The 24,846-nt window shown below is 37.5% G+C and overlaps 1 protein-coding gene across 4 annotated transcripts; it reads right to left on the bottom strand.

Annotated features, from left to right (window-relative positions):
• Window positions 1-171: 171 nt before the first annotated feature.
• LOC104234054 (ubinuclein-1) lies at window positions 172-24,846 on the bottom strand. 4 transcript variants are annotated; one of them, XM_070172127.1, is made up of 14 exons: window positions 24,444-24,846; window positions 14,631-14,717; window positions 14,391-14,483; window positions 14,153-14,229; window positions 12,569-13,115; window positions 9,965-10,064; window positions 9,761-9,870; window positions 9,563-9,649; window positions 5,750-5,875; window positions 5,120-5,257; window positions 4,956-5,038; window positions 4,415-4,516; window positions 1,916-1,948; window positions 769-894 (listed from the first exon to the last, which is right to left on the bottom strand). In XM_070172127.1, exons 1-13 carry the CDS (start codon window positions 24,711-24,713, stop codon window positions 1,927-1,929), a joined length of 1,842 nt encoding a protein of 613 aa, XP_070028228.1. In that variant the 5' UTR covers window positions 24,714-24,846; the 3' UTR covers window positions 769-894; window positions 1,916-1,926. The 4 variants fall into 4 exon arrangements, with proteins under 4 accessions (XP_009785848.1, XP_070028227.1, XP_070028228.1 ...); XM_070172128.1 differs by having other exon boundaries at window positions 817-894; window positions 4,956-5,003; XM_009787546.2 differs by lacking the exon at window positions 1,916-1,948 and having other exon boundaries at window positions 172-894; window positions 4,956-5,003.

Below are 24,846 nucleotides of genomic sequence, written 5' to 3'. Positions count from 1 at the left end.
ACCCGAAAACCCAAAAACCCGAAAAACCGAGATTGAAAACCCCGAGTTTTATTGGTTTGGTTTGATCTTTAGATTTAATAACCCGACACAATTGGTTTGATTTGGTAATTGTAAAATTCGAACCAACCCGACCTATGTACACCCCTAAAGCTGGTACTGCAATGAACAATGGAAGCGAGCAATTTCCATGCCATAAAAACTAGCATCAAAATGCCCAGCAGAGGGCCTTATCTGACTGTCCATATGAAATCAATCTTCTTTCTAACTTTCTGCCTTCATAATGAAACTAAATGAGCAATCAGCTGTAACTTCAAAATAAGAAACTCAGCTTCTCAAGTCTGAGTTTCTTATCAGTAATACACCATGTTAACAAATATATACATACAAAACTAGAAAAGTAAGAGTTACAATCAATGAAGCCGCCAAAAGGAGAACTTACATCATGTCAGCTGTTCAGAGTGAGGGCGCTACTTGCTGAACATTATTTGGTTTTGGAGGACAAACAGTCGGCTTATTGGTTTTGTTCTTCTCCTCCGAAGTCAACTTCTCGGTGTGGAATTGACTTTCACCCAATTCCGACTCTTGTTTCCGCTTTATTTTCTTTTTCGGCAAAGCATCTGCTGCTCGTGGATCAACAGAGCTGCCAGAAGCTCCCTTTAGTTTCTCCTGCTTCAGCCGATCCACATCAGGACCATTGGCTGAGGAAACAGGCATTCTTGTAGAAGCATTCACTGCTGCAGTGCTGGATAATGGCTTGTTTGTTGAAGTTGAAGAATGATCAATTACAACCTTTTCTTGGATATGCACTGACTGAGCAATAGGCACAGCGTCTACTCTGCCAGTTTCCTCTACCTTAGAGGCCAATAACTTATTCCTCCTAATTTTCTCTCCATCCTAAATAAAGAACACACATAAACTTTATGCATTATAAAAGCTACAAAGAAACATTTTGCCACAGGTTTGACACTGCAATTTAATGTAATTCCTTTAGAGATGAAGATGAGAACCACTAAGGACCAATTTCTATGTGAAGCTCAACTCGATGGAGTCTCTAACAGCATTTAGATATAGACTAATATCTCCGACATCCCTACCAAGACACATAGTGCACAGGCACACTGTCCCTCTTTGCCTAGTTGGAAACCTCCACACATTTGTATGTGTACTCTCTTTGTCCCGAAAGAATAATTTACTTACTGAAGTCAAAAAATGAACTTTTTTCAATTCTAATATGTTAGTTTCTCATGTAATATCTAAAATCTACTAATCTAAACAGTCAAAAAAAAAAAACTATAACAACGACAATCAATTTTTGAAATAAAATTGAAGATTGATCATTCAACCCTCAGAATAATTTACTCCATCTATCCCATTTTACATCACACTTACTATTAGAGCAACCAAACATTATTTTCTTTTACTATGATTTCTTCAAACATTTCCTGAATATTTTTGGTTATATTCTACTGTAATTTGCAAGTAAGTAAATTTTGACAAAACAATTGAGGAATTGATAGTTTATTCACACGGAAAATAAGATACCTAGACATCCGTCTAAGATACAGTTTTTTTTCAGTATAGAGTATATTAATCACCCTAATAGACCTCTTTAATTATCATTAGGAAAAGGCCGAACAAATCTTGACAAGTTATGAAAATAATTTGTTCTTGCTCCAAGGGAACTATATAAGAAAAGACATTCAAGACATTGGTTTCCACAATTTGATGCCCAAGGTAAACAGCTTATGCTTGACTAATAGATCTCTTCTCACCAAATAACCTTATTTCAAGTAATTTTGAAGGATATATCACCACGCCGAAGGTCACACACCTATTATTCCACCAAGAGAAACTGGGGCCAAACGTTTTTGCACACAAAAGATGAGAAGTAATGGATTCATCTGCCAAGGCGTACCTAGAATATGATCATGTTTGTCCATCAGCCCCTCTGCCAAATAAGGAATTTGGAATCTCATATTTTCTGATGGAAGGACCCAGTTATACTTTAATGGCAAAAAGGGAAATCAGGATGATTTTTTTTGTGTGTGCGTGTTTGGGGGGGGGGGGGGGGGTTGTTTAGCTTCTAAATGAAACAAAAAAGTACTTTCTTGATCTTAATTTATGTTACTTGATCCCTTTTTTTAATGTTAAGCAGTTGACTGCAACTTTCTTGCATGTGAGATGTGACAACATCAACATCACAAAATGATTTTATTGAAAGAAAATAGACACTAGAAGCAGTTCTAGTTGCAAATAAGCTAGTGGACTGTAGGATGAGAAACACTGAAGCAAGACTTCTTTGCAAATTGGACCTGCAAAGGGGGTTCTTCGATATCTCAAAGGCTTTGAGAAAAGCTCAAAATGTTTGACAAGGGAATCAGATGAGGAAAGTGTACGCAAGGGATCCCTTATCACCTGTGGTGTTCACACTAGTCATGGAAACATTCAGTGACATGATGGAGATGGATAAAGCAGCCAAGAGGGTTCATTTGACGGGTTTCATAGCTGTATGAGAAGGGAAGATAACATGAAGCTATCACATTTTTTTCAAATAATTCGCTAATATTATGTAATGTCAAGGAAGTCAAATCAATTATCCAAAGAGAATACCTTTATGGTTTAAACAATTTCTGAACAAAACCTCCAAATTGGTAAGTGACAGGTACAATTCGAGCAAAATGAATATCAAAGATTCATACAGCCGACCCCACTAGCGTAGAATTGAGGCACAGGTATTGTTGTTGTGCTGGGTGTATGTGTATGTCTTTATACACAAGAAATCACTCCAGTAGGTTCACGTTTAAAATAATACAGTAGTTTATTTTTTTGAAGAAATATGCAGAAGTAGAAGATTAAAGAGTTAAAAAATTACTTGGATTGTTGTACAGGCAAAAAGTGTAACCTATAGTCATACAAAGTTGGAAATAAAAGGGAAAATGGGTGGCATGTTCATACTGAAATCATTCTTGTGGAGAAAGATACTTTCTTCACGCCTCGATACACGACCCTAGGGTACCAGGGAAAATGGTTTTTTGTTTTGTTTAAGCAATAGCACGGGGAGCCAACCACAACTTGTTTGGGAATGAGGCATAGTAGTTGTTATTTTTAAACAATTGTGGGGGAGCAATCCTAATGGCAGAGAAATTAGGAAAAATGATAATCCACATTAGTTGGAAGTTGATATGCAATAAGGAGGATGCGGACGTCAACTGTGTGTTGCTTCACTACCCGATTGTATATTAATTGGGTTTTGCAAAGTGGAATTTGACTGGTGTTGAATTGGTAAAGCCAAAACAATACAAAATAAGCAACTAGGATCGAAGTTCAGAAGAAAAGGTGGAGAAGGAGAACATTGAAAATAGCTCCTTCAGATTGATGACTGGAAGCTCTTTTTAGACTATTATGTTTTGATAAGATTCTTTACTCTTTTTTTTGGACGAAGTATATCTGTACTTTTTGTATACATCTGCAATGCAGGGATCTTCACCATCATATCAATAAATTGGAACTTTCACCCCAAAGGAAAACGTCTAGTAAATAAAACTACCATGACCACACAGTAGTTTTTTTCTTTTTAAATAACTAAAGAGAAACTACTGAGTGGTCATGCCACACTGTAACTTCCGAGTTTCTAAAATCTACCAGAAATTGATTGTCAGATTCCAAACTGAAATCAAGTTAATTTGGCTATCAAAAGGTCAGCTACGTCCTGAAGGCCTTTAAAACTGTCAAAATCCTTCATTATTTTAATAAATTCATTGTATTGAAAATTGATTGAGCAAGCATATAGGTGATCTTTTTTCTCAAGTATGATGTGTTTGATAGTGGACTTAATGAGATAGCGAGGTTAATTGGTCTAGACTTGAAGGTACACTTATTCAATGGTTATATTGTTGTATGAGGCAAAACTTATTCGTTATTAGGAAAATAGAAATAGTTAAAGCATATTAGCACACGTGTTTACTTTTCCTCTCTGTGGTACAATTAATTCCTTACACGTGCTTGATAGTGGACTTGATGAATGTGAAGTTAATTGGTCTACAGTTGAGGGTACACTTTTTCAATGGTTATATCTTTGTGCCAAATCAATTTGTTACTAGGCAAACTAGAAATCACAAAAGAATATTAGCACACCTATTACATTTTGTCCTCTCTCTAGTACAATTTCTCCTTAAGCATGTTTTTCGGGAAAAGATTGAATCTTTTTTGACTGGAAATTTTTAGCTAACACCCAGTTCATTCTTCTGTCTAAGCAATATCTTCCTGGGAATGCTGTTCTTAGCTCAAATTGATTTTATACATTTACCTAAAGCAGAGCTCCACTGCGAATGCACGCTCTCAGATTAAGAGCTATAAGATAAATGCTTAATAAACTAAACAAAGGAGAGAAATTAGACAAACATGGCATTTTTACCTTACGCCGAGCGTGCAATGCTCTCCTTCTGTCTTTTGCTCTACATATAGCACGTTTAATACCATGATTGTCCATAAAGCCATTTGGCCAAAATCCTGCAAGCTGCATGAAAAAACAAAACATGACAATTAAAGTTAAAGAAAAATCACGGGCAAAACTAGGAAGATTTTGGAAAACCCCATAATGCCAAAGTAGCTCCTAGTTCACATTTTCACGACCAAAATCATGAATATTACATCAGAGTTCCACAGTGGAAAATGTCATTTAAAGGATCTAAGAAGAAGAACATCAATAAATGACCACCACAATAGAGAACAGACTCTTGCATCCACCAAAAACTGTCCCCCAGGTGGGAGGACTTGTGCTGTAGAGTGAAGAGTCTACCTTCAGATGCCTTTGAAAGTAGTTTGCATAAAGTACTAAAATTTCCTAGATGCCCCAATTGCAAATGAAGTGAAGCACATGACACAGAATAAGTACCAAGCATAGAAAACCTGGTGTTTTTTCTTAAAGAAATAGTAAAATCCGCATGTCCCCTAACCTCTGCATACAACTTTCTGACTTGCGGACCAGCATCTTCATCCAGCCCCTACAAGTAAAGACCAAGTGAATCTCCAACATCCACTGTTCCAGTAAGAAGCAATCTTGTCAAGGACATTTTAGTTTGAGGCGATGGGGGTGGGGGTTGGGATGGGGCAAAAGCACCTCAACAAAATGATCATAAAGGTCGCATATTTTGTCTTCTAGTGCAACATCCATGCTGTATTTTCTCTTAAAGGCTTCTTTCTCTTCAGCACTTGCTTCTTGGAAGTCATCAGAAGCTCCAGCTTGTTGCTCAAGTAACTGCAAGCACACGCGAGCATCAGTCAAAAGATATGTTATAGATTTTTTTTTCATAAAACAATCTCCAACAACCTCGGGAAGGGGAGTTTGATTTAAGATTTCCCATTGAAACATCCACTTATACAAAACAACAACAACAACAACAACCCAGTATAATCCCACTTAGTGGGGTCTGGGGAGGGTAGTGTGTGCGCAGACCTTACCCCTACCTTGGGGTGGAGAGGTTGTTTCCAAATAGACCCCCGGCATCCTTCCCGCCAAGAACTTCCCACCTTGCTCTTGGGGAAACTCGAACTCACAACCTCTTGGTTGGAAGTGGAGGTTGCTTACCATCAGAGCAATCCCTCTTGTCCCTTATACAAAAATGGAACTCTTTTTTCCCGACCACTAGGGAACAATGACAACTTTATAGAAAGACCTGAATCCCCCAAATGCTAGCAAAGACAGCATGCAGTCATGGCAAAATATAAGCATATTATTACAAAGTCACACCTTTGATTTCATTAATGGAATCCGCAACTTAATCATCTCAGCGACCTCCCTCTTTATTTGATGAACCCTGTTATCTTTCTCCTGTTTTGCTGACAGTCCCATATTGACCATGATTTTCAAATTCCTCTGCAACCAGAACAAATATCGGATCAATCATAATTTCTAAGACAATGACGGGAAAAAAGAGCACCAACAACTTAAGCAATAGTAACAGTTAATTGGGAGAAATACTAAACCATAATATATATGAACATAGGAAAAAAAACATCATAAATTTCTCTAACATGGCACAAGCTCGTGAAAGATGGTAAAACATGTTTACACATTGAAGCTTACATGAAACTGCAACATGTAAAAGTGGATGCATGCATTAGACATAACCTGAATGAAGTTGACAGCAATCTGCCATGAAACTAGAGCTGCCCAGCATTTCTCTTCCAATTTCATCTTTTAAATATTCGTGAAACAAATAATTCTCCTTCAGATTTCACAACTATAATGCTGAATACCCGTTAGGAATTTACCTAAGCATTCCTTTCCTCATCCAATGTAACAAATTCAAATTGCAACAGTTTGTCATCTGACGCAAGATATTGCAAAAAAAATCACCACCGTTTCAGGAAAACCTGTTAATTAAATATACATCCATCTTCACAATCACATTTCATTCTACCAAGTTCAACACTCTAATGCCTCATTTGCTCGCACATAAAGGTACTACTTACAGGCACATTTAGACCTCTAATATTTGCTAATCAACAAGAGTTTTTTAACCATGTTAGTATTTCTGAAAAATGGTAATTAGTATTTCTAATTTTTTAAATGAGAATCTCTTGTAATTTATTAAAATCCAAACGACTTTATTATATAGTTTTCCTAAAGAACCAAACGACTTTATTGAGATATTAATTTGATTTTATTGAGATATTAAAATCCAAACGACTTTATTGAGATATTAATTTGACTTACATATTATCCCGTAATAGTGAAAAATGTCTAAAATAACGATTGCAAGTAAGTTTGAAGGAGAAAACATCAGATCGTAACTTAAAACTTAAGTAGCTAATGAAATTGAAGTCTCAAAAAATTTGTAAACTTATGTTCTTCAACTGGATTGAACTTTATGAAGCTTGCCTCAGCAATGACAATATAAAGGAAAGAGGTTTCACACTCTGCAGTAGATGTTTTACATGCAAGACAGAAGCAGAGACATCAATCATTTATTTCTCCATTGTCGTCACTAGGAGCATTTGGAATATGTTCCACTCTTTATGCTACTCAATGGGTGACGCCATATGCAGTAAAGACAGCTTTTATTAGTTGGGCTTGGGGTTCATGGAAGGTGAAGAAGACAGAAATATATAGCAATAGATCCCTACTTGCATTTTTCTGGACAAATTATTTTAAGAAGGTGGTGTTCGGGCCAGCTTACACACACCTGACTATTCCACTCAGGTACTTGCTATCTCCCACCAGCACAGGTAACAGGCAACTCTGCCCACCAAGGTTTGGACAGATGGGAAGAAATCACCTAGCGACTTTTTACCTCCGATGGGATTTGAACCTGAAACCTATGTTACTCGGACTCTTCAAAAATGTTGTTGGATATGTGTCGGATCCTCCAAATTTAGTGCATTTTTGGAGGATCCGACATAGGTGCGGCAGCACTTTTAGAGAGTCCGAACAACATAGCCTGAAACCTCATGGTATTCCTTCCATTTCATTGACCACTAGGTCATATCTTTGGATTGTGTTTTTTTGGACAATATGGAGAGAGAAATTCTAGATGTCTTGATGGGAAGGAGTTGTGCATATCACAGTTGAAATGTAGATGTTTTGAAAATCCTTCTTGTTGGAATGAATGGAGCAATGCAAATGATGCTTTTTTAATCAAGTAAAATTTTATTAACAAATGGCACAAAAGACATGTATACAAGAAGTATACAAAAAAGTAAAAACCCTACAAAATAATATTGCTTTCTACAAATGACACACAATCTTCTATACCTAGGTAACCTCCCGACTGCACCAAAAAGAAATAAGGGATAACAGGTATTCCTAAAATAAACAAAATCCTTCTTTATTCCACCGAAAACTCTCCTAGTTCTCTCCCTCCAAATAGTCCACATAAGTGCTAATTGGACGACGTCCTACGCTATGTGCTTTCTCTTACGACTGCCAAAAGCCCATCTAGAGAATACATCTTTGATCGTGCATGGCATCACCCATTCAAGACCAAACCAACACAGTAATTCCCACCATAAGTGCGAGGCAATCCAACAATGCAATAGGAGGTGACCCACATTTTCTCTCCTGAATTTTTGCACATGAACCACCAACTTACGCAGGTAATCCTCTTCTTCTTCCCGGGACCCTAGGGATCCATATCGAGACCCTAGGGATCCATACCGAGAGATGAGGAAAAGTGGACTCCTACATATCCAAAAGATGCACATAAAAGGACTTAATAGAAAAAACTCTAGTTTTCTCTGTCCTCCATCTCAAAACATCATGACTATTGTGCAGTAATATGTTTGTGAAGCAAAACAATCAAATTTATATATTCTGGGACCTCCCAGTCTTGTAAGTTTCTCCTAAACCTCAACTCCTGACGAATTTCACCACCTTGTAACCTACGCATCTGTCGGACTAACAACTCCTTTTGGCATGAAATTCTGTACAATTATGGAGAAGTGCTACTCAAGGTGTCGTTTCCACACCTCCTAACCGGATGATAGACTTTGTTGGTTCTTTAAATGATGGTTGAGGGCCTCATACTTTTGTAACTGAATATTCTCGCATCCTCTGGATGGACTAATAAACATCTTTCTTGATCAAAATAAAATTGTAAAACTTGTACGGAATAATATTATTAGTGGATAGTGTCAAACATTTCGAAATGTCCTAAAACGAAAGAGTATCATATTATGTGGGACTGAAGGAAGAATTTACTTTTTTTTTTGTAAAGTAGTTTCATTGATGGAATCAAGAAGGTACAGTGGATAAAAATAGATTCTTCATTTATCTTGACGTGCCCATGGTAAATGGCTGTAACATGAGTATGGGTACTTCATGCAGATTTCTCAAAATAAACTGAAAATTGACCCCAAAAAAAATGCATATCCTTACTGGATACTTACACCAGCATTGAATATAAACAAGCCCATAAAAACATATCCAGAAATTGTAACACACTCATTAAGATTTGCAACGAGTCAAATGGAAATTGTTCAAATTCAAAGTAAATAATGTTTTAAGTGTTGCTTTCAGTGTTGGAAAGAGAGAACATAGGATAACAGCTGGAAAGTGACGGATAGTGAAAAGACCAACTAGCCACATAATTGTTAAAAGTTAGTGGTAGGAACTCGAGCAACTTAGCTTTCCACTTTTTTAACCAAGTTAGTCATGTGAGGGGTAAGGGCTTTATCAGTAGTAAACAATAGCGCTATGAGAGATCAGGCTGGTCTTGAGCTCTCAAATTGAAACAGATCAGCAATAGAACACGTTTGGCAATGGATCTGATTCTATGTCTCTTCCAGCTTCACAACTATGATGGATTCTAAGATTATGCATTACAAGATTTTGGATGTATTATTGCCTTCCAATGAAGATATGAAACCAAGATAGAGAAAGAAACCATCACTACAATCGACTGCTAAAACACCCTCGAAGATCTCCATTACATAATTGAGATACGGCATAATTTTTGAAATAGATACAGTCAGAATAAATCGAAATAGATATAGCTTGTACTCAATGCAATGTGAGCATGAAAATGAACTCTACCTAGAATCAAAAGTTAAACAAAAATACCTTCAATGTGCGAAGTTGTATCAAGTGGCCAACAATACTCATTAAGCGATTAATTAAGTCCTGGGATATTTTTCCATGACTAGCTTGCTGCAACCATCAATGGAAATATTTGGATTTAATAAGTATGTGATGGACTATAACATCAATATGTCAATCAGTAAGGATAAAATGAATTAGACCATATAGCTTAGTCTATACCGCCAATCTGGCAACTTTAGCCAGCTTCTGCTTTACTTCAGGTGGTAACCTCCTTTTGATAGCCTGGGATGAATTATCAGCATCCTGAACCTCCATATTTGGTGGCCTCGCTGTGATATTTTCATAAATTGAAATAGATAACCAATCTATAAGAAAATGAATTATCACTGATTAAAAAACATATATCAGAGGTTTTGGGCGTACATTCTGCAACAATTTTCTCCAAATCCCTGATGGCCTTCTCAAGCATTGTACCTTTTGGTCTACCACTAGATCCTTCCTTTCGCTGCATGGCAGGACCTTTCTGCATAGTTTTAGGCAGCAGCTGAGCGTCAGTTACAGCAAGAATAAAAGCTTAATGGGAATCTCAGATATGACCTTTTAAGCCTGCACCATATAAGATTCAGAGACACACATAGAGAAACAGACATATTATAAAATAAGAAATGAATCTCACACTTGAGATGATTAAAAAAGGATACAGAATCTTTTTTTTTAATTGGTCAAAAGGATACAGAATAAAAACACAACGGACATGTCTATTTCCAATTCTTATATGAAGTGGAAGCAAATTTGCTCAAGTAATTAGATTCTTGTTTCATTAGAGTCAAAGCAACAATTTCAAGCTGCTAAAGAATAGCAAGCAAGTACTTTTAAAGATTCTGAAACATTGTACTCATTAAAAGAAACATTGCACTCTCTAAATTTATACCTTCATTTAAGCTACTTCTACAGATCTCGGGTAGCCACAAGGCAAACCAACTGAGTAGAGAGGAAACAATGACTTACTAGACCTATAAAATGTATTCTTGATTGTGATGTATACTTATATCTTTAATTTTAACCTAAGTTGCTCGGACTCGGGTGCGGGTATCCGATATGTGGACGGATCCGAGTATCGGATTCGGCAAAATCTAAATTTTAAGATTGGGGGATGCGGATCCGGATATGGATACGGGTGCGGGGATTCGGCTAATAAAAAATTGAGTTATAAAGATATTGTAAATTTTGAGAGATATTCTGTAAAAAACTTACATGAATATTGTAGAATTCAATCTTTCATTCTCCTAAATCTGTTTTATTTTTTATTTTAAGAAATCAAAATCTCAATTTTTCTCCCAAATTTGTCGATTGACTCCGGTCAAAGTGTCCGCTGACCGAATCCGGGACGTATCCCGCTCCCGCCCCCGTTCCCGTCTCGTATCGGGACGGGGACGGCACCAAAATCGAAGAGTCCGCCCAACTTCGATTTTAACTACTACTAAAATTTTATGGTAGTCGCAAAGCAAACCGAGTAGAGGGGAAAAAAGGACTTTAGAAGGTTTTCATATTTATTTATTTTTTGATAACGGAGAAATCCCTGAGGGCCAATGGCACACGGTTCGAAGCTCGGTGGATAACCGGGGCGCACCTCTAGACTTCTCCATTTAAATACCACGCTTTTGTCTAAAGCATAGTTCAAACCCATGATGTGCGACTAATCCACATATTGCACGTTGCTCTTACTACGAGACCAAAGCGCTAGGTGCTAGCTCTTCTTGATTATTGCGTATACTTCTTGATACCAAGAAATTCTCGTGGGCCAGCGATGCCGATAATTATGTAATATTTATTGTTGAATTATGTGACTATCTAATCTAAAACCTAATATGTTAGAGATCAAACTTTTAATTACATAATTATGTGTTCATCATATGCCCCAGACATGCAGGCCCGACTCTTCTTTTAGCCAAGTCGAGGAAATTCTCTCTAATAATAGTGGTAACCAAGACCTCCAAACCATGTTAAATTGTGTGTCCATCTCATCAAAGAGCTTAAGTTGTTACAGCACATAAAGTTCATTTACTCTATTATGTTATAAAGCCAGAGCCATCCCTGATAGTGGTCTACCCAATGGTTCTTTGTTTATTAGGTGGTCTTCCCGATGCTAAGCCCCTATGTTATATTATCCGCACTCCAAACGTCTAATCCTAAGCGTGCGAGGATGTTATAATCTCACATTTATTAAGGGTATGAATTGTAGTTTGTTTGTGTGTTCATGGATAATCATCACCTCTTAAAGAAAGAAGTAGGAGAGTTTTTGAGGGTGTAGAGATGAAATTTGTAAAGATACATAGTAAGTAGTCTCTTATCCCTTATTTCCTTTTGGTGCACCCACGAGTTACCTTGTTATACAGATAATGATTGGGTGCTTTTGTAGAAAACCTTCTCTTTTTGTGGATTTTCTACTCTTTTGGTGCACTTCTTGTATAACAGCTTTGCCCATTTATTAAATAAAAATTGATATACCTTATCAAACAAAGTATTCACCTCTTGAACTACCTTTTGATGATGAGTTAGGCCCAAGGTCCTTTTTATTAACACTTATTTAGTTTTCTCCAATGTATAAAAGTGTAATGGTGAAGGCATATTTAGCATCTTTCCAGAGGCAACCGCTTTGACTTTGGAAAGACCGTTAAGCTCAGGTGAAGGATGAAAAACTTTTGCTAATGCCATAGAAGACCATAAGATTACATGGAAGCATACTTTTTCTAACATCTTTTGACATTATTTGGCTCATGACGGTGCAGCTTTACTTCCTTGTAAACATTACAAAGGCTTCATCTGGTCATGAACAAGTGCTATCCGCCTATCCTTACCGAGAATGATGACCTAGAAAAGAGTTTCTATCTGTAATGTTCTCAAGCAATCAATACCATTGCATGTTGATAGAAATCGATACAGAAATACCATGGCATAATGATTCATGTTATCAAACATTTGGCAGATAGCAAAGAAACGCACTAGTGTAGAGAGTAAACAGCTCACCATAGTCTGAACTGAGTTCTTGCCCTCACCACTGACGTTAAACTTTTCATCACGTCGCTGAACAGATTGGTCTACTCCGTCAGAAACGTTAACCGGTCTTCCCACAACAGTTCTCTCTTGAGCAAAAGAACTTTTGTCATGCCTCTGAGTAGAATTCCCAGATATTTCAGAACCATCTAGATTCTTGGATTGGATAACTCCAATTTTCTGCTGGTCAAAGTCTTTTTCTTGTGCAGAATCACCACGCAATGATACTGATGGAGATTGCTCCAGCATACTTTGGGTATCTGCAGCTTTCTTTGTTATTGGTATTTCAGAAGCATTCAACTGATTCAGGAATTTTTCTCCTTCATGGGATACATTTTGCAAAGCGACACCATGAGATGGGTGAGAAGATCCGATAACAACTGGTACTGGTTTGCCAGCCTTCTTTCCTACTTTTACAGGTTTACTTGGACTATGTCCATCATTGTCCCCAACATGGCCTTTTGCCAGATCTTTTCTTCTCCGCTTTTTTGGTTGCTGGTTCTTTGGTGACACTAGTTCACTAAGAGAAAATCATGTCAGTTAGAAGCTCCAAATGAAATGACAAACCAAATGAAAAGAAGAATCCATTATAGGCATTTGACATGGATTGGTTGATATTTGAAAAACGTAGTATTTGACGTTAAGTTGAAAAAGGATATTAAAGTTGAAGTTGTGTTTGGACATGAAAACACAGTTGAACGTGTTTTTCAAACTTCAAATTCCATATTTCAAATTTGAAATTGAAATAATGGGCCAGTTTGATAAACAAACACTTATTAATGAGGGAGAGAATAAGGGCACATGAATCGATACAAAGAACTAAACCAAAGTCCCATAAGAATCAAAGATCTGAATTCCTGAATCATAGGAGAAAACATAACTTAGTGGACAAGGGGAAACTAAAAAGAGGAAAGAATTTCATTGGCAAAAAGATGTAGTTTAAACCATAGGAAACCAACAGTTTGGTCAATACTTGGTTTAAACAAAAGTAAACATTCAAAATTGCAAGTAGCTCAGTAGGTTCCCTCAACGGATGATATTAACAGCCAATTTACACTTGCAGAAACCAAGATATCCCAAAATTGATACTTATAAAATGATAAGTTATTTAACAAAAATAAAGAAAGTAAAGAAAGAAAGAAAGACATTTTCATTTGGAACTAACAAAGACAATTTAATTCTCTAGGTAAGCCTCGCACCGCTTACAATGCTAATCGAATATGTACTCTTTGGTGGAATATTTTTATTCTAAACTGCTTCATTTGTGTCACTTTAGCACACATGCTTTGTTTTTTGAAATAGTTGAAATTCTTTCAGTTTTTTTTGTACCTCGTATTTTCAGATCTGAAAACCAGGTTTTTGTAGCAAATCTTTTTGCTGTATTATTTGGCAGGGTGGAGAAGGAGTAGCAGTTCTATTCGGATGCTGCCTCTCAACAAAAATGGGTGAAGAAGAAAATGATTTAACTGTTATAAGCTTCACCACTTATAACCAACAATTAAGCCACAAGGAAGTGCAAGAATGCAATGCCAAAAAAAGTCAAAGAAGAAAACTCACACGCGCTCCAACTTTCCGCGATTGACAAAGAACCCGTCATGCTTTATTGCTGAGTTATCAACCTGAAAATACTCATCCTGCATAACAAGAAACGAGGTATTTTGACTACAACATATAAAGTCATCTGCACAAAGTACCATAAAAGATTCACGAGGCTTATAAAAATCATTAGGATATAACACAAAACAATAGATATTCGTATAAGGTAGATAAAGTTAAAGAACATGATGTGACTAACCAGCTCAGTATCATCTATGAAAGAATCTTCAGTGTCATATTCATCATCATCTGGGAAATCATTAAGATCTTCCTCGTCATCACTTTGTTTGCCCTAAAAGACATAATGAGTAATTAGCAGATCAAGTGAAAAATAATAAGACTAAGCAAAAAGAGATCATGCAGATGGCAGGAAGAGTCTTTCAATACACACACACACACACACACACACACACACAAGAGTAAACAACAAAATGCATACCACATATAGGCGTTCAATCTTTTCGATCACAGCATTTAAACGATTTCCAGGAGGAGCATCCTTGACTTCCTTATCAGCAGGTTGTCCCTATAAAGAGCATTGATTATAAGCTTAGAATTTATCAAAGAACCTTTCTGCATGAGCAAACTAGTGCTCGAAAGAATCTCAGAAAATAATTCATAAAAAGCAAGCATGCCAGCATAGGCATGACCGCATGAGTATCATTCTTGGGTAGCAAAGTGGTATCAATAGATTTCCAACATCAACTCTGACAAAAGCCATCCTTGCAAGTTTCACTATTTCCAATTTCAGATTGTTCTTCTATAGTCAAAATATTTGAAATACTTATCTTTATGAAAAATGATTTTTCTATAAGGAAACAATTGAAAGATTATCAAAAAATGATATTAGAAAGAAAAACCCTAACCACAGAGATCACTACCGGCCCATATACTACAGCACATGGTTTACAGGAAAACAATAGAAAGTCCCTCATAACTATTAATTTGTTTCATCTTTGCAGATTTTTTTTTTTGAAATACTTATTTCTAAGAGTAAACGATCACTAACTGCCATATATACTCGAATAGTGCACAGTTCAGAGAAAGACAATGGAAAGACACATAAAAAGACATCACATTCAGAATAGTAAGGTAATGCAAAAAAGCAGCAAACTTTTCTCTTGGGCATAACTAACAAGGATGTATTATAATGATACTATACATGAGGCTATGCATGACTTACCGTTTGGCCAAGCTGCAAAAATAAGCTTATTTTGAGAAGTGCTTTTTTTCAAAAGTGCTTTTCTCAAAAGGACTTTTGGTGAGAAGTAGTTTGTGTTTGGCTAATTAGTTTGAAAAGCACTTCTGAGCAGCAATTAGTGTTTGGCCAAGCTTTAAAAAACTGCTTTTAAGTGTATTTTTCTCAAAAGTGCTTCTCAAAAATGTGCTTTCGGAGAGAAGCTACGTTTTTCTGCTTCTCCTCAAAAGCACTTTTTTTCCTTCCAAAAGCTTGGCCAAACACCTCAATTTTTGGCCAAAAGTGCTTTTGACCAAAAAAAAAAAGCACGTTTGGCCAAAAAGAAGCTTGGCCAAACAGGCTATTAGCCAAACATCAATAATAATTGCGAAAAAGTGTTGTCAAAGACGAAAAGTGTAGAAAAGCGTCAAGATCTGTGGGATCATAGGCACAAGAAGACAAAGAAAGCACATAAATACAAACAATATACATGTAAATACAAGAAAAATAACTATAAATGCAAACAATATAGACAAAGGAGTTGAAAAATTGCAATTCAATGAAACAAAGAAGTAAAAAGTAAAAACTATGTTAATCAAGTTCAAGAGCCAGTAAGCTATTTTACCTTTCTATGCCATACTTGGCAACTATTTTTCTTATACTAACTATAATTCTCTACTCCTAATTACTAATATATTCATGTGTGTGTGTATGTATGTTTAACAATGGTTCTGAATCAGCTTGCGCACACCTTAACTGATCCACCGAGTACCTGCTACCTGCTAATCTGCTACCAGTACAAGTAACAAGTACTTAGTAATTTTGTTCACCAAGGTTTACACAGATGGGAAGAAATCACCTAAATTTTTTGCCACCATGATATTTGAACCATGGTATCCCGGTCCACTTGAATGCCAATTTATATATGTTCTTTGCCAGATATATTTAACATTTCGTGACAGCCAAGAAAAAACGAGATGGAACACCCCGAGCAAATGGGCGAGTCGAACCGGATATTGGCGGGTTGGATATGGTTAGGCAAAAATGGATAAATTATCTGACCTGTACATTTTTAATAAGGATAAAATTGGTTGAATGATGTATAATAAGTGTACCTATATTATTCATGGCTTTTTTTGTTGCGCGGACTCTCCAAAACAGTTGTCGTACCCGTGTCGGATACTTCAAAAATGCACTATTTTTGGAGGATCCGGCACGCACCCATCGACATTTTCGGAGAGTGCGAGCAACATAGTTTTTTTCTCTTTCTTGATGAATGCAATGGATGCTGAAATGGATGTCCAGGCATACCAAGTGCGATAAGATTAGGAATGAAGTTATTTGAGACAAAGTGAGAGCAGCCCCGTAGAGAGACAAGATGCGCGAGTCGCGGCTAAGATAGTCCGCGCACATGAAGAGGGAAGCACAGACACTTCTGTTGGAAGGTGTGACAGGTTGGCCATGGTGGGTTTGAGGACAGGTAGAGGTAGGCCTAAGAAGAAATGGGGAGAGGTGACTAGGCAGGACATTGCGATGCTCCATCTTACCAAGGACATGACTCTTGATAGGAGAAAGTGGAGGTCGAGAATTAGGGCAGAAGGTTAGTAGGTAGCCGAGAGTTCCCCCTTTTACTTACCAGTAGTATTAGTAGCACTCTTGTATTTTCCTATTCTTTAGATCTTTTTTACTTCATGTTGTTTCGTTTGCTTCAATTATCTTATTTTCCTATTTTTTTTTATGAAGTAAGGTGTTCATTAATAAGGCATCAAGAAGATGCAAAGTTATAAGGAGCATAATTACAAGAGACAAAAGACAAAAGAGTGTAGGTAGCTCCTAGCCTCTTATACAAAAAGTCAATCTAAGAATAGAGCACTAACAAAATCCGAAAACTATCTAGTGCTAATTACTGGGGACAACTTGGTCCAACTTAAAAGATGAAGTAAGCATTTAGCTATAAGAGAGTGATTTTGGAGTTGAGATGCCATCAAAATATATTTTATTTCTCTCAGTCCATAAACACCAACAAATAGCTGCATGGATCATCAAGACTTTTTTGATGGCTTCATCAACTTCCCGTGAACTCCAACTAATGTGTGTCTGTCTCAAACTCTGTGGCATGACCCAACTCAAGCCAAAAATACTGTAGAACATGTTCCAAATGTCAGTGGCTACTGGACAGTGTAAGAGTAAATGGTTGGCAATTACCTGATTACTCCTACATAGGTAACATCTATTGACCAGCTGAAATCCTATTCTATTAAGGCTATCTTGTGTTAGACAAGCTTCATCTATGGCAATCCAATTAAAGAAGATAACTTTAATAGGTAACTTTGTCCTCCATATCAATTTCCAGGCCATGCATCAAGTATTTAATTTTGAGTGCACCTCTACTTGTAGCATTCATTGACTGTGAAAATGCTCTTGCTACCCCAGCACATGGTGTCTGAAAGATCTTCATCAATGTTGTAGCTCTCCACTTTTGCCAGCAATTCCATCAAACTCTCCATTTCCCAGTCTTGAACAGACCTTCTAAGGTGCAGATCCCAATTGTTGTTGCTTCTAGTCTAAGCTATTGAAGAGTTCTTGTCCAAGGCAATGTGGAAAATGTTAGGATAGTCATCTATGAGTGCAGAATTATTGAGCCATTTGTCTTTCCAAAACCTGATGTACACTCCATTCCCGGGTTTAAAATGAATATTTTGGAAGAATTCTCCCAGCTTGCTAATGTACTTCCAAGGGCTAACTCCATATGGAGAGTTGGCAATTTTATTGCTCCAGTTGTCCCTTTTCCCATGTTTAGCATTGATCACTTCCTTCTAGAGACTTGATTCACAAGTACCATACCTCCATAGCCATTTCATTAGACACTTGTTGTGGATGGCTAAATCTTTGACCCCCAAACCTCCCTTACATTTTAGCAGTGTGACTTTATCCCATTTAATCAAATGGAATTTATGAGAACTAATTGTACATTCCTAGAGAAAATCCCTCCTGATTTTATCTAATTGCTTAAGCCCTTGCTAGGAATAGGAAACAAAGACGTATAATAGATTGGTATACTGTCAAGCACACTACTTATGAGAGTTGGTCTTTCCCCATAGATAAATATTGCATTTGCCAGAAAGCCAATCTCTTTTCAGATTTTTCAACCACACCATTCCAAATATCACAATTTTTGAACTTGGCTCCTAATAGGAGACCTAAATAGATGGTAGGTAATGTTCCTATGCTGCAACCCATGATTCCTACCAGCACATCTACATTGAGCACATTGTTGACCGGATAGATGACATGTTTCCTCATGTTAATATGTAATACTGATAGAGCTTCAAAAGTAGTAACGTGAGATTAAAGTAAAGGATTTGTGTCTTATCTGCATCACAAAATATCAGAGTGTCATCAACATACAGAAGGGAGAAATAGAGATTGTATTCCCACTATTTATACCAACTCTGAAATCTTGTATCCACTCCATTTGCCTAGCCTTTTCAAGATCTTACTAAGATCTTTTATTGCTAATATGAACAGAAAGGGAGAGAGTGGATCACCTTGTCTAATCCCTTTTTGAGGAGAGAAGAAACACACATGTGTTCTGTTGATCAAAACTGAGTAATTGATAATGGTGATGCTATACTTGATCCACTTAATCCATTTGCTGTCAAAACCCATCTTCTTCTGAATAGCTATTAGGTAGGACCACTTCAATTGATCAAAGGCGTTCTCAATATCCAGTTTGCCAATAACCCCTGGTTCTCCAGTTTTGATCCTCCAGTCTAATACCTCATTAACTATAGTGTTGCATCAGTAATCTTTGTTTGATGAAGGCTTTTTGATGGCAAGAAACCAGTTTGCAATCACTAACTTCAATCTCTCAGTCAACAACTTAGACACAATTTTGTAAACACTGCTAATAAGGTTTATTGACCTATAGTCCCTGAGTTCAATGGCTCCTTTCTTTTTAGGTATCAAAGCAAGCAATAAAGGTAGCACTACATGACCTCATCATGTAGCATTGCTGGTGAAAATGATTGAGAGCACTCATGATTTCTGGTTTGATGAACTCCCATATTTTTGAAAAAAGGCCATGGTGAAGCCATCTGGCCCTGGGGCTTTATCTAGGGTGCAAGCTTGTATGACAGCATGCACTTCTTCCTCTTCAAAAGCTTTTTCAAGCATCTATCTATCTTCCTTTGTAAGACTGGCTACTTCCTCAAAGCTGGTAGTGGGCCTCCACCCTTCATGTTTGGTGTAGAGATTCTGGTAATAACTCAAGATCTCCTCATTGATCAAATGTCTTTCCTCTATAATTTGACTGTCTATTTTGAGCTTATCTATTGTGTTGAATTCCTGTGGGACTTTGTTATTGTTTAGAAGTATCTTGTGTTCCTATCACCTTCTTTCAACCATAGACATCTTGATTTTTGTCTCCATGAGGTTTCTTAGGCCTTAGCAATCTCCAACCGCTCCATTTTCAGATTCAAAAAACTTTGTTTCTCAAGTTGAGCTAAAACTCTGTTCTCTGTTGCCTGTTCTAGAACTGCTAACTCATCCAAAATCCTGCTTCTTGTTGTCTCCAACTCTCCATAGACTTGTTCCATTTGGTGATATCTTTTTTGAGATTCCTCAATTTCTGAATGAGTAAAAAATCTGAATTGCCATTAATCATATAGCCCTGCCACCATCCCGTCACCAAATCTAGGAACCCTCCAGCCCTTTTACAAATAATATCTCATGGATTTATTGGTGCTGCACTTTTTCTTGGCGGGATGTTAAAGCCACATTCTCAAATTTGAAGTATGATGGAGTTGAGTCCCAATCTCGACTTTCCAACAGTAGAGGTCTGTGATCTGAAATAGGCTTCGGTATTGCCAGATACTTGATGGTATTAAAACTTTCATTCCATTCTATAGAGATAAGAAACCTGCCGATTCTTGAGGCCTACAAATTACTTTCTCCCCCTGACCATGTATATTGTGCCCCTTGTAATGGTATAACAATCAACTGAAGATCTCAGATAGTTTCAGAAAAGCTTCTCATAGCTTTGGTTCTTCTATTGCAATTAAATCTTTCATTCACAAATTTGCATGCATTGAAGTCTCTTCCGATAACATGTTTGTCACTCCATATACCCTTACTGCCCCCAATTCCAGTCAAAAGTCATCCCTCTCAACGTTGGTATGTGGGCCATAAACTCCTGTGAAACCCCGTCTGAAATTCTCCTGAAGGCTCTCAAGTCTCAAGTATACGTGTTATTGAGCAGCAGCCTTGATGTGAGTTAATACACTTCCACAATCTCTTGTCCCAGCAAACGATAATACCCCCCCCCTTAAATCATCACTTGCCTGTAATTTTGCGCAATCAGCCCACCTATTCCCCCATATCTAATAAATTATGCTTGAAGGCATGTTATCCGTCTATCTCCTGAAGGCACAAGGTATCTGCTTTCCATTTTTTTAACTAATGAGGTAAGGGTACTCCTTTTAATCTTTATCGTTAAGACCTTGTATATTCCAATGAAGGATTTTGATCTTCATCTAGATAAATTCTTGCAACTCCAGCCCATATCCCTTCCATTCCTCCCATCATAATTAATACCACTAATTAGGTTTAGAACTTATGCCTCCCCTCTCTTTCTCTCCTTCCCCTTTTTATTAGCGGTAGAAGGTGACTTATTTTTTGCAATTGATTCTCTGTTTTTTTATCCATTCTCAGTACTAAGTCAAAAATTTCGTGTTCAAATCCAACTACATTAATCCTGAATGTCTTGCACGCCTTCCCCAATACTAATTTTGACCATTTGGAAGTCTCTATTATTGTGGGTGCCAATGATACTTGCAGAATTTCTTGTAGCTCCAACTGCTCAACATCGTGCCAAGAAAGGGGGAGACTCACTGAAGGAATCAGCGTCTGAGCACACTAAGGCTGTTGAAGCAATTTCAGACCAGTATACCCATTGTGAGAGACCCCTGAGGTCTTGGATAAAAGTTTCAGCATCATAATCTGCTTCATCATCGGCATCTGAGTGGGAGGTCATAGCTAATACCTGTGAATTTGAAGCCGTGATGATGGAGTTCTCATGGGCCTGATGTTAATTGATTGTAGGGGGAGGCTCAAATTCGTTCGATATGAGACAAGGATTTGGCAAAATTCTAGTGACACACCATTCAATGTATGTTAGTGGGGGTTTTTCTTTGACTTTGTATGGACTTTTTTTTGCTGGGTATTTGAATAATAAGCTTTATTAAGTCCCTCGGTCTTTAATAGATTTGGAGCAACTTGTTTCATGGGGCCGGGTTATAAAATTTCCTTCTTAGGCCCGAGATTTAATATTACTGGGAAGAGGGCTTGATGCCATGTGTCTAGCTGTCTATCCACGTGCTTAGATTGGACAAAACTCCCAGCAACTTTCCCCAAACTCACCGCTACTTTAATCCCCAACCCAGCTCTTCCAGCATGTCGGACTAATTTGGGTGTCGCAACAATTTCCTTTAGAATTGAGATTTCATACCTCCAGTGCTCCACCTCAAGCTATCTTGTCTGGACATTTTGCATTGCTGCGGTTGACACAGATTCTAGCACACATATAGTGACTCTGGTGCTTCGTGCCTTCATCAATGTCTATGAAACCACCCTAAAGATCACCAATTGTTCTGAATGTATCAAGTTTCCAAACGTTGATTGGGATTCCAAAAGCTTTGATCAATATCTAATCAGATCTTTGGCAAGCAATTTCAGTTCCGGCCACTGCCAACCACCACTCCAAAGCAAGGCGACAACTATTCCACAACTAATCTCTAGCATGAATTCCCACAGCTTCTTTCCTTGAGGGAAGTTCGAACAGAAATTTATTGTGGGACATTGGAGTCACTTTCATACCAGCACAAATCTTCCATCTATTCAAAAACCATTTTTGGATTACTTCATGATTTGAACTGTTGAAAGCTCCCACCAAGCATCAGGATAGAAATTAGTAACCCTCATAACCAGATTGACTATTGTCGCACTGTCCACCTCCCTAGCTTGATCCTTTGTCATCTCCGGCCACTGATCAATCTTTGTTGTGTCAACATATGACTTCGACTGGTGTGTATTAGCATGCCTGAATTTGGTTGTAGATTGCTTCCCTAGAAAATGTAAGAACTTTATCGGTTATGTCTTCCCAGCCCCAGTTGAAACCAACTTCCGGAATGATCACAGCTTTCTTCTTGTCTCCCAACCAATATGAAAGAAACGACCACAAGAGTTGAGGTTAACAAAAATTCTATAATAGTATGCTTGTGATTTCCATCCCCATTATTTGTAATAAATCCATGTTCTTTTAGAAGCTTGCTTAAGTGCAATGCATACTCGTCGGAGATTTTCCTCATCTATTTTAATTGAACACTCAAATCTTCTACCCCTTTCAATCAAAACAAACCACCCTTGACCGAAATCAATAAGCACAAACGATTTTTCACCTGAAATAAAAAAGATCTTGTCCTCTATGATGAATAAAAATATTAATACAAAATTATCGGAAGGAAAAAATGTCGCTAGAACATGTTTTGAAGAGAGAGAAAATGAGTGGGCACACTTCCCAAGTTAGACAAATTTTTAACGCTTGAACCATGATATTCTTATTTTTCATGTTGTTACTGTTTGGTGATACTCCTTTTTCTTGTTTTGTTTTCTCTTCCTTTCTCTTTTTTCTTCTTCGATTTCTTCTTCTGCTTATTCTTTCTTTTCTCCTTTTTCCATCTTTTCTTGAACCGAGGGTCTATTGGAAACATCTTCTCTACCTTCACAAAGTAAGGATAAGGTCTGTGTACACTCTACCCTCTCCACATCCCACTCGTGGGATTATACTGCGCTTGTTGTTGTTGATTGAATTGCCTTCTTTTTTTCTTTTTATCACTAAGTTCCTCTACTTCAATAATCATGGGCAAGTCCAGAAGGATTAGAAGAATTGTACCGAAGAAGACAAATTCCCCAAGAAAAAAAACTATAATGGATCAAAATATTTGTTCAACTTTTTATTTCTCCGGGTAATCACTTACTAAATAGTTTTAGCTGAACATACAATTTCAAAAGAACAAATATTTTGACAATAAAAAGATAAAACTAGAAAGCAAAAGTAAGATCAGTGTTAGCTGACCAAACCAAACCCAAACACCAGAAAAACAACAAGATAATATATCTTCTCTTTGCTTCTTTCTCTTCATATTTTGTCTCTCCCTTCGACTTTACTATTTTTCTCCTTCTTGTAGCCTTCGAAGGGAAGAGTCAAGGTTCTACTCTTACCCACAAAATTTTAATTTCTTATATGCCAAATTTATCCAAAACCATGATAAATGAAACACAAAATTAAGCTCTGCAGCTTGATAATTGATCTAGATTACATAAGAATACTCCACTAAAAGAAACCATAATAACACAGCATGTAACAATGACAATATCTTCCCAACTCCTTAGATTCGGACCAGAACAACATCATGACCACCTTCTAAGACCCAGAATTTTTTCTATTCCAAAATACCATAAATCTAACTTACTCCTTACAGTGATGAATGATGCCAATACTTTATCAAATAAAAAATGAAAAATAATGCCAATAACAGTTCCCCTACTAAACAAGGACTTTCATATTTATCACCATCACGGGGTGGATGAAGAAACCACCTCCATATTCCAAAAGCACTCTGGTTTTGCTTCCGCACGCCGATCCAAGAACAAGAACTACTGAGACGGGTGAGTGGAGTCACTCTCATACCAATTCCAATTGAGAGTCTCACATGTAATCTCGCTATTTTCCATACAAAACACAGGAATTGGTATACATAGAGGAATTTGATATCGTCTTGGCTACACTCCCACGCCAACCCAATCATCCCCTCCCCCCACCAGTGACAAATGAAGAAACTTAATAAATGTATTAAATAATGCATGAATGCAAAAGATTCTACTCTCCACCCAAGTAACTGCAATCATGTCCTGATGATTTTTATGCAGCTCAAATAATACATCATTATGTTTCTAGAATTTAGTTTAAACATTACATAAACAACAAGTTAGGATTAAACTCGACTGATAACCTACCGAAGCTAATCGAGTCTCGAGCGAAGGGTGTGGCAGTGGAGGTTGAATGACAGCGGCAGCAGCTGCAGACGATGTTGTTGGAGCAGGACCAGCACCGTTAGGAGCATTGGACTGAGAGATAGTAGCGTCCTTGAGAAGCTTCTTCCACGATACAATTGTGGTTTCTCCCGGCCGGAGCTCTACCGTGAACCTCCGCCGGCCGGCCGCAGCCTCATACGACGTCGATGTCCTCCCTACTACCGATTCTCCGCCACTACCGCCGCCCTCCATTGGAGATCGTATTTAATATTGGATGGAAATTAGGGTTCCGACGTATGAGATTTGGGGAGAGGAAGACATGGAAAAGAGAGGGAAACACTGATTCGAAACCCTAAAGACGGAAAAAATACGGTAACGAATTGAA

Source organism: Nicotiana sylvestris, chromosome 4 (genome assembly GCF_000393655.2).
Source record: "Nicotiana sylvestris chromosome 4, ASM39365v2, whole genome shotgun sequence".
In the NCBI taxonomy this organism is placed as follows: domain Eukaryota; kingdom Viridiplantae; phylum Streptophyta; class Magnoliopsida; order Solanales; family Solanaceae; genus Nicotiana; species Nicotiana sylvestris.
Note: the sequence above shows the minus strand (reverse complement) of the source record. Positions and strands in the feature narration are given on the sequence as shown.